Source organism: Sebastes umbrosus, chromosome 23 (assembly GCF_015220745.1).
Source record: "Sebastes umbrosus isolate fSebUmb1 chromosome 23, fSebUmb1.pri, whole genome shotgun sequence".
NCBI lineage: Eukaryota > Metazoa > Chordata > Actinopteri > Perciformes > Sebastidae > Sebastes > Sebastes umbrosus.
The window spans coordinates 12,824,266-12,837,197 of record NC_051291.1 but is presented as its reverse complement, the minus strand read 5'-3'; the positions used below and the strand labels follow the sequence as shown (position 1 = coordinate 12,837,197).

Below are 12,932 nucleotides of genomic sequence, written 5' to 3'. Positions count from 1 at the left end.
TTTGTTTGCCTGTAGAATTTGTTAATGTTTTTTTTTGCCTCTATGATTTAAAACCACAAAGTCAGGGCATATTTTTAAAATGATGTCATTACTTGTGTGCTATTTTTAAATTAGATTTTTTCTAATGTTTTTAAAGTCTGGTTACACAAAATTACACCCACGGAGGTAATAAAAAACAGCAAATTTAAATTACATTTTTTAAATAATGTTCATATGCTTTATTATTATGATGGTTATTATTATTCATGATAATAAACAAATTGAGTGTTTAGACTTAATTTCAGGCTTTGATTCATTGTTATTATTTTATTGGATTAAATTCAATGTCAAAAGAACAAGAAACCAAAAATATAAATTATGAAATTTAAATAATGTGTTTTTGTAACAGACAATATATTAGTCCAATTTTAATGTATGTAAAATAAGTTTTTGTAACTATCATGGCAGTGTGACAATGTCTTTGTAATAATAGGAATAAGAATAAGAATAATGTGATTGATGATAATATACTAGGGTTCGCTGTGACAAAGGTAGTCACTTAAAACAAAATAAAAACAGTATAATATATTATAATAACATGATATTTGTTTTATATTTTGTACTCTGCTGCCCATATTTGACGATAGCATTTCTAATGTTCATGTCCTCCAAAATGGGAGACATTGAAAGAAATTATTCTATTATTATTATCATTTATTTTATACAGTGAACTCTTTAATTATTATGTTTACACCTTTTTTAATCATATTCATTTTGAAATATAAAAATGATTAAATATGTTGTTTTTTTCAATCCAGAGTTTAAGGCACTTTGTTTTAATCATTTCTTTAGTGAGCAACAGATAAAAAATGACTCAAATTATACAAAGCACCGGGGGGAGATAATTCTCTGCAGGAGGTCAACATTTTTGGGCAAAGAACAAAAATGTGCCAATAAAGGTTGAACTCTGACGCACATCAAAGCACACTAATACGAACATCATCATGCAGCGCGGCTTTGTGACACACACACACAGATGTGAAGTATTACAGTACACTGAACACCTCATCCCGCACATGTACGATCTACAGAGGTGAGTATAGTCACTGCTGTACAGTGGAAAAAGCGGTACAGTATTAATACGCACGCAAACAAAGGTAGCTATACAATCACACTGTACAGACATACAGTATCAGTATGAAATATGCACTTAAATGAAATGTACTTTACTTGAGGCATAACCTAAAGATTGTTCATTTTTATATTACTAATATAACTACTGGAAAAAAGATCTCACAATAATAGTAAATGGAAGAAGTGCTTATACCTCACAAAGAGCATTAATGAGAATCTATGTTTTCGTATACAATACAAACTGATGAGAAGAACACACATTATGCTATAGATATAAATACAATGGATTCCAGTTTCTCTAATTTGTATGCAACGTATGGCTCTCGTGACTTTCTTATTAATTCCTTTTCTTTTGTACAAAAGTGAACAAAACTTGGATAGAGATGCAAGAAATTATATCAGCTTTAATTCTCACATAAATGTATTTTTCATACATGCTCTTTTTCCACAGGAAACTTATTTCAAAACACCGCAAAGAAAACCTACATGCACGACACAGAAAGATCTGATTAAGTAGTATTTATCCACAGAATGGACACTGTCTGAAAATGTTAACAAAGCAATCGAATGACATTTGTCAGAAACCATTATGAAGCCATATTGTTGTGGAGAAGAACTTTATTAAATAATATGATATTACTTGCAACAGTGAGTGTATGTATATATATTCATGTTTTACACTAGACTGAATTTTATCAATATGAAGTTATATGGAAAGGACTATGAAATAGCTTCCTCATAATTATAAGCAAAACCCCAGTAGAAGGCATTAAAGGTTAAAATATTCTTTATCAGTATTAAAAACAGTCAAATGGCTAAAACTGGCAATGGTAATATGCCACGGTCTGAATGAATATACTGTATTTCTCTAGTATTTCCTTAGGAGCTGGACGATTTAGAAGAAACATCTAAACTGGCTTTATATAATCTCTGAGATGATCGGCTCGATTAAAGAAAAAAAAACAATGTTGCCTCAGTCCACTAGTGGGACTATACTGTGCAAGAACAATTTTGAGGTACTTTACTTGAGTATTTCCATTTCATGCTATTTTATACGTTTACAAAATTATTTTTTGGAGGCGAATATTGTACTTTTTACTCCACTAGATGTATTTGATAACTTTAGTTACTTTGCAGATTTAGATACTTAATAAAAGATAAAAGTAAAAAGTATAAGGTAACAGTAAAATGAGCTCCACCTTTACCAGCTACAACATTTTGAGTAATACACATTAATACATCATAATTATAATCCAGTTTTATAATGTATATGATTCTGAAATGAGCCATTCTGAATGAGTACTTTTGGTACTTTAAATATATTTTGATGCTAATCATTTTGTACTTTTACTTGAGTAAGATGAATGCAGGACTTTTACTTGTAACAGAGTATTTTTTACACTGCAGTATTGCTACTTTTACTTCATTGAAAACATTAGCCAACAATATGCCAGCTCAGTGGTTTTCAAAGTGGGGTCCGCAGCAAAAAGGGGAATAAACTATTTTCACTATAAATCCATCCATAAGTAACACTGCAATATTACTTTTCTATTTTAATTCACTTATTTTACTAGCCTAAATGTATCTTGCTTTTATTATTATAATTATATTAGGCACAGGTATATTACTTATTAATATTACTTTTACACACTTTATATTTACTCTGCTGTGTTTTTTAATTCTTATGTTGTTGTCATTTTTTAGCTTTCTCTTGCAAAAGATGTATCTTATCTCTCTTTTGACTATTTTGGTGATAGATTTCATACACTTAAAGGTCCCGTATTGTAAAAAGTGCGATTTTCAGGTCTTTCACATTATAAAGCAGGTTTAAGTGTTACATAAATACTGTTAAACTATCAAAACACTCAATATACGGAGAGATACACACAGCCCGTATTCAGAAATTGTGCGTTTGAACCAAGCCATTAGGATTTTTGTCCATTTGTGATGTCAGAAAAATACAATATTTAGACCATTACGCTGTTTTAAACGTAAATATTATATTTATATCTATTTATTTCCTGTTGAAGTGTATGTAAATGACATCAGCTGACAGGAAGTAAACATGGACCCAAACTGTTGCCTAGCAACGCAATTCCGTTGCAATTCCGTTGAAATGCGCTAAAACGGAGCGTTTCAGACAGAGGGTGAATACAGGTATATTCAGGCTGACAGTATGAGGTAAATAAAGTCTTTTTTGAACATTACAGCATGTAAACATGTTCTAGTAGAAACACAAAATACAAGTATGAACCTGAAAATGAGCATGATATAAGATAAGATAAGATAAGATAAGATAAGATGGACCTTTATTAATCCCCGGAGGGAAATTCAGGTGTCAAAGCAGCAACATCAGCAAACAGAGTGAATCACAGGAGAGGTAAAGGTATACAAAAATTCTAAAGACAATAATAGAGATATAAAAGATACAGAGTGAATGGGTGAACATAGTGTGTACAGTCCGTCAATAAATAAATGTAGTATGTACAATAAATAAATAAATAAATAAATGTAATATGTACATATGTGCAGTCAGCAATAAAGTGGTATATAGGATGTATAGTGTAAAGTGAGTGTAAAGTGCGCCAGATAGTGCATGTTTAAATTTCTTAAAAGTCCTAATAGTTGTCATAAGGGGGTCAGCCCCCCCAACATACCACAGCAAAAAAGAGAACACTGGCTACTACAGACTGGTAAAACATCTGCAGCAGCCTATTGCATACATTAAAAGACCTGAGCCTCCTCAGGAAGAACAGTTTGCTCTGTCCCTTCCTGTAGAGGGCCTCGGTGTTATCAGTCCAGTCAAGTCTACTGTTCATATGTACTCCCAGGAACTTGTAGGTGTCCACCACCTCCACCTCCTCCCCTCGGATGGTGATGGGAGTTGGGGGCCTCGTGCTCCGCCGGAAGTCCACCACCAGCTCCTTGGTCTTTCCAATGTTGAGCTGGAGGTGATTGTTATCACACCACCCTATGAAGTTCTCTACCAGGGCTCTGTACTCCTCCTCGTTGTCATCTGTGATGCAGCTGACGATGGAGGAGTCATCGGAGAACTTCTGTAGGTGGCATGTACCCGAGTGGAAGCGAAAGTCGGAGGTGTAGGTGGTGAACAGGAAGGGAGACAGCACAGTTCCTTGGGGGGCGCCGGTGTTGCTCACCAGCACATCTGACAGGCTGCCCTGCAGTCTGACATACTGTGGTCTGCTGGTGAGGTAGTCCGTAATCCAGGCCACCAGGCCATGATCTACCTGCATCACTGAGAGCTTCTCAGCTAGCCGGAGTGGCAGGATGGTGTTGAAGGCACTGGAGAAGTCAAAGAACAATATTCTTACAGAGCTGTGCGGCCTCTCCAGGTGAGTGTAGGCTCTGTGGAGCATGTAGGTGATGGCATCATCCACACCGATGTTTTCCTGGTATGCAAACTGCAGGGGGTCCCGGAAGTCGCTCACAAGGGGCTTGAGGTGCTGCAGAACCAGTCTCTCAAAGATCTTCATGACGTGTGACGTCAGAGCAACTGGCCTGTAGTCATTGGGGGTGCTGGGGTGTCCCTTCTTGGCCACCGGGACGATGCAGGAGGTCTTCCAGAGCTGGGGAACCTTCTTCAGCCTCAGGGAGAGGCTGAAGAGGTGCTGGAACGCTGCTGCCAGCTCCCCAGCACACACCTTGAGCACCCCTGGGGTTGATGTTGTCTGGTCCCCTGGCCTTGTTCACGCTGATCTTTGAGAGCTGCTTCCTCACCTGGCCCCTTTGTGATGATCAGGGTGGGTGTTGTGATGTCTCCAGGTGCAAAGGACATGCTGTGGATGTGCTCCTCAGGGTAGGTATGGGGGGGGGCAAGCTGCTGCTGGGGGGAGGAGGAGAGGTGTGGAAGGGGGGGGGAGGAGGAGGGGAGAAGGAGGGGAAGGAGAGGTATGGAGGGGGGGGCACTGGTGTTGGTGAGTGAGGACCCAGGCTGTCCTGCTGAGCTCATGGGGGTTGGTTGGTCAAACCTGTTGAAAAACAGGTTTAGCTCATTTGCATGTTCCTGGGTCCCCTCAACACCAGGGCTCGGCTGTTTGTAGCCAGTTATCTTCCTGAACCCCCCCACCACACCTCCAAGGAGCTGTCGGCCTGTAGTCTCCCCTCCAGTCTGTCTTTGTAGGTGTCCTTGGCCGCCCTCAGCTCCTTCTGGACAACCTTGGCCCCCTCAATGTCCCCGGCCATGAACGCCCTCTTCTTCCTGTTCAACAGGGCTTCAATGTCCCCATTGATCCAGGGCTTGTTGTTAGGAAAGCAGCGTACCTTTTTGGTGGGTACGATGCTCTCCTCACAGAACCTGATGTAGTGAGTGATGCAGTGGGAGAGTCCATCGATGTCCTCACCGTGGACCCTGTCAAACAACTCCCAGTCTGTTGACCTGTAACACTCCCTCAGCTCCTCCTCAACTTCCACTGACCACTGCTGAACAGTCTGTGGCGCTGTATGCCTCCTTAATGTTGGCATACAGCAGGTCCAGGGTCTTATTGTGTCTGGTGTTACAGGTCACATACTGGGTGAAGTTCGACAGGGCTCTGGAGACCCTCACATGGTTACAATCACCACTTACAATGATGAATGAGCTGGGGTGCCTCGTCTGTAATCCCGCGACGGGTGGAGTGGATGACGTCACTCGCCTGCGCCTCCACAGCAACCGGTTGAATGTAAACAGTAACTATGACGCAGTGTGAGAACTCAAAATCCCCTTCAGCCATGTCTCCGTAAAGCACAGCACACTGGACTCTCGGTATTCCCGTTTGGTCTTTCACCAGGGCTGCTAGCTCGTCCGTCTTGTTGGCCAGAGATCTCACATTCCCCATGATCACTGAAGGCAGGACGGGTTTAAATCTCCTCCTCTCCTTCTCCCTCCTCTCCCCCCTCACGATCACACCGGCTCTTGATCCCCGTCTGTGTCGCCGTATCTCGGCAGGTAAACCCTCCGGTGGCGCTGCTACTCGGTCCCGAAAGGCGAGGAGCGCTTCAAATGAATACACCGTCCGTTGTCCGATCATGTCCGTTTGTCAGGCTAACTAAATATAATAACTAAATAAGACGGCTGTGAAAAAAGGAAACTATTTACATAAAGTGTGCAGTATAGAAAGTTAAAAGTGACGGAAAAGTGGGCGCCTGGCTAGCTCAGTCGGTAGAGCGGGCGCCCATGTGTTGCTAAGGCTCAGTCCTGGCAGCGGTGGACCCGGGTTCGAATCCGGCCTGTGGACCTTTCTGCATGTCATCTCTCTCTCTTCCTTTTTCCAAGACTCTATCCACTGTCCTATCAATAAACGCTTAAAAAATGCCCCCAAAATAATAATTAAAAAAAAAAAAAGAAGACAAAGAAAGTAGAAACACGGAGAGCTACTAAGACAGGCCATCTCCTCAAACAGTGGTCAGATGTAATCAGTGAAAGTGTAACACCAGGGTTTCACCAGCAGATGACGCCATTGTGTTCTGTATTGAAATGCTTTCAAACAGTGAACTATTTCCAACACAAACTGCGTCATAGTGACTCAGAAAGCCTCGTTTACCTCCCCAAATTAAAAGTTTATGACTCTGTATTTAATAATCTTTGCACCAGTTACTCACGTGTCTTAAAGCCCCACTGGAAATGGCTGCAGCATCCGCCATGTTTTACACCACCTGCTTCAAACTTCACCTTTTTTAGGCCATTTTTGCCTTTAGGTGCCCTACAGCATGCCTGCTCAAAATTGTTTGTATCCTGTCCTGTTTACAGTGGAGGACCACAAGAGTCACAGTAATAGCAATAAAGCATTTTAATGATTCATAACTAATTGTAAAATAAAAATAGAAATGATAACAAATTTTATTTGCACAAAGCCAAGTATATGAAAGTGAAACCTATAGGTTTAATGTGTTTCATTCTGAGTTTCTTTCTAACATAAAAGCCCTCAAAGTCATGAAAAACAAAAATGCATTGAAACTTCTTAGCATAATAGAAGAATATGAATTACAAGTACAGCCCTTAATTTAATTTATTATTATTTTCATGTATAATTTTACATATTTTATCTGTTCTTGTTCTGTATGTACCGTGTCCTTTTACTCTAATGCAATGATCTATGAGCCATATTGTTTGTAAATCTGAATTTGAAAAAAAATAAATAGAAATTAATACATGTTTACAAATTATTTATCTATGAATAAATGGACTAAATTAAAAAGTAATTCATTATTTGACATTTTAATGAGCAAAAAAAAGAAGACTTGTATAAAAAAAATTTATATTAAACAATCAATAAATAATTCAAATTAAAAACACAAAACACTCAATAAGTTCAGCATTTAAAAATACTTTAATTAATTCATAAATTGGACTTTAAAATATATTTGAAAATGCAGTTGAAAAAGAGAGATAAATAACTGCATTTACAAATTGAATTAAGAATACAGATTTCTATCAGGCATTCAAAAGGGCAACTTCCTTTCTCATTTGCATTAGCATTTCCCTGCTGCTTTTACTAAAATGCAAGCTGTCGGGTTAGTCATTTAGTGTCTCCATTTAGCCTCTCTATTTTAAAATCCCTTTTTTGATTAGAACTGTTTATTGATAGATTAATATTTCATTTGTAAATTATTTTTTATAATCCTTCTTTTTATTGCTCATTAACATGTCAAATAATGGATTACTTAGAATTTTGTCCATCTATTCATATATTAATTAATTTATTTGAAAACAAAAGTATTAACGCCTGTTTAAATTGTACAATTAGTTATTAATCAATTAAATGCTTTATTACTATTTCTGTGACTCTTGTGGTCCTCCACAGTTCACCCTCATGAACAAACTAAATCCCACCATGCACATGCATGTAAATCCGATGTAAGCGGTTTATGTACATTGGTGCTTTTCTGCTGAAACAAATAGAGCAAAGATTAAAAATCAGAGGTTAGGAACAATGCATTTCACATTTGAGCTCTTATAGTTTTATTACATCTATTGTGCAAACAACAGATCTCTGGTATTAAGGTGCAACAACAACAGCTCAATAGAGAACACCTCATGTGCAAAGCAAGCATCACATGACGAAGGCTTCTACAGTACTTATCAAATAGTGCATATCGCTTTAAATGTAACCTTGCTTCAAATCAAAAGACAAACAACTGAGAAGGCTTACAGGGAGAGATAACAATGTTAAACTCCACTGTTACTCATGCTGGTCTTTGAAATCATAAAGCGCTTTACAGTTTTAAATATCAATCAAACTAAACCTTTACGCCCGCAACAGTTTACATTTTTGCTTTGAGCGAGGGAATGGCGAGCGAGTTCAAGTATTTCTCCAGCATACAGAGGTAGTCCTCTGGGTGGCATCGCATGTGGGCCGCATGTTTCGATTCCTTCCATTTCCTGCTCTCCACGGTCACGCCCCTCTTCCTCCAGAGGTCAATTATCTTTTCCATGGCGGCCGGGTCGCACAGGGCGTCGTTTTCACTGTAGAAGAAGAGGGCCGGCGCCGTAATCGGGCTGTTGTGGAACACCTGGATGCAGTCGTTGTAGACGTCTGCCGTGTGGGTTTTGAAGAGCCAGAAGTAAAACATGGCGACGTTTTTGACAAAGCTCTCTAAGCGTGGCACCAGGGTCCTGCCAAGGCCTGAATAAAAACAAGAGACAGTAAATAATAAAGAGGGGTTAATGTTTCAAAATTAAGAGTACAATTACATATTGACACAACACATTACTGCAAAGGACTGGGTACAAAACTTCAAAATTGCTTTATGGAGTATAGAGTTGCTATGGATTCAGTGAGGGATAAAACTTAAGGCCTATATTTGTTTACATTTTGGCAAATTGGTACCATTAAAAGTATGCCGAATTAGCTATTAGCAGTTCCTGTGTGCAATGTACCCATAGTTGAACAGACAACTCTCACTGGGTTACCTTGATACCGAAGTAAACTTAAAAATGTGACGATTCTCAGGCAAATTCAAGAGTTATTTATAAGAAGCATGATTTTTTTTGGACGTTTATTCATGATGGACATCAGAGATAATGATATCCTGCGACAGAGTAAGTCATACTGAATCTAAAAAATATGTGTTTAATGTCTCTGTGTTAAATATGCCCTAAAATAGTCATTCCCAAAGACTGGGTCGCAGGAGATTTTATTAGGGTCGCCGAATAAATTTGCAGAATTTCATCCAACATTTAAACTGCATGCAATATTTTAAATTTTTGCTCTGAGGTATTTAGGAAGACTTTTAAACTGCATGTCCTTGATGTATTTTAGGAGGCTTTCTGTAACACCTTGGAAAGGGACAACAGATGAAAAATAGACTTTTGACTAATTCTGGCATTTTTTTATACCATGTATATTTATTAATTAGCACTGTCCCTTCTAATTATAAACTAAACTAAATTAAACTAAAGAAGGGGCAGGCCAACACTAAATTATAACAAAAAAAATAGATTAACCAATAATTAAAAATACAAATCTTTAGATACAGCCTTATAAATATGAAGTGATGAATGTTTAAACCATTGCAGGCACTATCCTGTGGCAGGTTAGAAACGAGCTGCCACAAATACTTCCTGGACTCCTGACAAACTGGAGCAGTCGGTCAGCTGGCTGGCGAATTATTTAAAGACCTGACATACATATCCGAACCGCCAAAAGTAACCTGAGGTGAACCACACTCATTTACCTATCGCCATGTGCTCCAGACTGCCAGCCACCAAGCTGTCATAGACGTGTCCTATCACCCTCTGGGCCAGGCCTGCATGTTGTTCCTGCCCCTGAGCTATGTGGGTGAGCGTCTGGGTGAAAGTGTAACCGCCGATGGAGGTGGCGTGGACCAGCACCGGCCTCCCTGAGAACTGAGGCTCTTCCAGAACCTTCAGGACCTCCAACCCGTAGTCGAGCCCCCATCGAGGCCACAGGAAGTGCAGGGCGTTGCTCTGGACCAGGAGGACGTCCATGCCGCGGTCCAGATAAAGGTCCCTGTACTTGGCCACCGCAGCCGGCCGGGCGCCGAGCCAGGAGAAGAAAAGGAGAAGAGGACGGGAAGTGGATGCAGGATCTGATTGGTTTGGGGAGGAGGCAGATGTGTGTGACGGTGAATCTGAGAGCAGAGGTGAGGAGGAAGGATCTGCGGAGGAGGAGAAGGAGGAGGAAGCGGAGTGGCTGTGGGGCAGAGCTGAAAGTGAGATGGGGCAAAGTGCAGTTGAGGTTTGAGAGTTTTTGGCAGCACATAATGTCTCTTCCCTGCCATCCGACCCTGAGAACGTAGCGTAATAATAAGTCAGGCCATTGCTGACCTTCCTGGTGATAAACCTCCCTCCATTGTCCTGTTCACACATGGCTGTGTCACTCCTGAAGAAATTGGAACAAATCACAGGAAAACATGTTATTCACACACTCTGACAGAGAAGACTGAAATGGATAATAAGTTATAGCTTTAACTGAAGATTTCACCATACAGTATATCCTCCTGAGACCCAAAATAATGCAAAAAAATGCAGTTATTATTAGATAATATAAGTATTGGATGAAAAAAAACAAACATGTCATGGTAATTACCTTTTATTTTGTAAAAACATTGTCCACAAACGCTATTATTATTCATCCTTTTCTTCTATTTGTATTAGGCCTATATTATTATTATTCATCCTTTTCTTCTATTTGTATTAGGCCTACATTATTATTATTCATCCTTTTCTTCTATTTGTATTACACATATATTATTATTATTATTCATCCTTTTCTTCTATTTGAATTAAGCCTACATTATTATTATTCATCCTTTTCTTCTATTTGTATTACACAAATATTATTATTCATCCTTTTCTTCTATTTGTATTAAGCCTACATTATTATTATTCATCCTTTTCTTCTATTTGTATTACACAAATATTATTATTCATCCTTTTCTTCTATTTGTATTAAGCCTACATTATTATTATTCATCCTTTTCTTATGATTAGGCCTACATTATTATTATTCATCATTTCCTTCTATTTGTGTTACGCATATATTATTATTCATCCTTTTCTTCTATTTGTATTAGGCCTAAATTATTATTATTATTATTATATTACTATTATAGGTATTCATCCTTTTCTTCTATTTGTATTAGGCCTAAATTATTATTATTATTATTATATTACTATTATAGGTATTCATCCTTTTCTTCTATTTGTATTAGGCCTATATTATTATTATTATCAATAATAATAATAATAATAATATTATTATTCCTTTTCTTCTATTTGTATTAGGCCTATATTATTATTATTATTACTACTATTATTATTATTCATCCTTTACTTCTATTTGTATTAGCCTCACTTTATATTTATTTCTACATACTATAGCAATACAATATTGTGGTTGACATGTCACCCATGGTTCTGTGTGATAACTTAAATAAGGGCACAGTTTGAGGAGGAGAATATAGTACATCCCACACAGGCCTACATCAACATCCATGATGCATTCACGGGTCTCCATCTTGTCTGGGAAATAAAACGGAAGATTAAGCTCCTAGAAGCGCAGCTGGTCTGTGCAGCGCTTTATAACACTAGTTCCCTTTACACCGGTGCACCTGGACTGTCATGCTCATTAAAATAAGGACTTTAGGAGGATGTAGCGCAGTTATCAAGCAGCCTACCTTTTTTTTTTTTTTGCTCATGCAAGTTCCGCAAGACATGTCACACACAAGCAGCAGTATATCACAGCATCATATGGTTCTGTTACCCGGTGGAGAACAGCAGGTTTCCCATCATGCAGGGTGAATAGAGCGGTGGGCGGTGCTCTGGTCCTCTGGCCCCCCTCTGGAGCCTGAAGAAAAGAGGACTTTGCTCGGTCGGAGTCGGTGAGATCACCTGCTGCTGTGCCAGTGTCTTCTGCGTCTCCTTCCTGGTAAAGTGACAGCGCCCCCATCAGGTGGTAAGGATTGGTTCAGGTCTGGGTGGAAGTGGGGGGGGGACATATTGACACGGTAACAGTATTCGACACAACACCGGGGTCGTCGTGCTTCTTTTTGGTGTGATTTTATTGTTTATTGTCGCCACCAACTGGTTCATTGTGGATCAGGACAGTTCATTTAAGACACTATAACACTAATGTAAATTAATACATTTAAATAAATAAAATAAATCAATTTATTAATTATTATTTAAAAATGAATAAACTCATTAAAATTCAATTCTGCCACATTTCACTTGAATCTGTGCTTAATTACTTGCTTTACATATTTTTTTTTGCACAATTTAAGAATACACATAGACTAATATATAAAAACATTGTGTATACATATGTACAGGAAAACATTTTCATCTTTTTTTTGTTAAGGAAACAGACAAACAAAATCAAGTATGATAAGATAATCCTCATATAATAATAATAATGATAATAATAATAATAATAATAATTGTATTTTGTAGTGATTGTGTCTATTTATATATATATATTTTATCTATTGTGCACATAATGCACACAGTGCACTTTCATAGACTAAGCTACTGGAGTTACCCTGCACTATATTAATTTTTAACAGTCTCCTTTGCACTATATTCACTTTTTTAATAGTCGTGTATCACAGCAGTTACCCTGCACTATATTCAGTTTTAACAGTTTTCTTCATCTCCTTGTATTTTTTATATCTGGCATATTTTTTTGTACTTTGCACTACTAACTTTTTTACAGCCTTACTGTGATGCTAGAAACTTGAATATCCCTCGGAATCAATAAAGTTAGTTACTATCTATCTATCTATCTATCTATCTATCTATCTATCGACACAAAAAATATACAGTGCAAAAAGAGGCAGCAAACCCACTTGGCTTATTT

At 38.2% G+C, this 12,932-nt stretch overlaps 1 protein-coding gene across 6 annotated transcripts; it reads right to left on the bottom strand.

The window, feature by feature from the left end:
* Positions 1 to 7,732: 7,732 nt before the first annotated feature.
* On the bottom strand, positions 7,733 to 12,105 carry LOC119483101. 6 transcript variants are annotated; one of them, XM_037761150.1, is made up of 4 exons: positions 11,838 to 12,105; positions 10,360 to 10,463; positions 9,787 to 10,278; positions 7,733 to 8,735 (listed from the first exon to the last, which is right to left on the bottom strand). In XM_037761150.1, the coding sequence occupies exons 1-4, from the start codon at positions 11,864 to 11,866 to the stop codon at positions 8,374 to 8,376; spliced, it is 987 nt and encodes a 328-aa protein (XP_037617078.1). In that variant the 5' UTR covers positions 11,867 to 12,105; the 3' UTR covers positions 7,733 to 8,373. The 6 variants fall into 6 exon arrangements, with proteins under 6 accessions (XP_037617078.1, XP_037617079.1, XP_037617080.1 ...); XM_037761151.1 differs by having other exon boundaries at positions 10,360 to 10,454; XM_037761152.1 differs by having other exon boundaries at positions 10,360 to 10,465; positions 11,759 to 11,881.
* Positions 12,106 to 12,932: the final 827 nt, after the last annotated feature.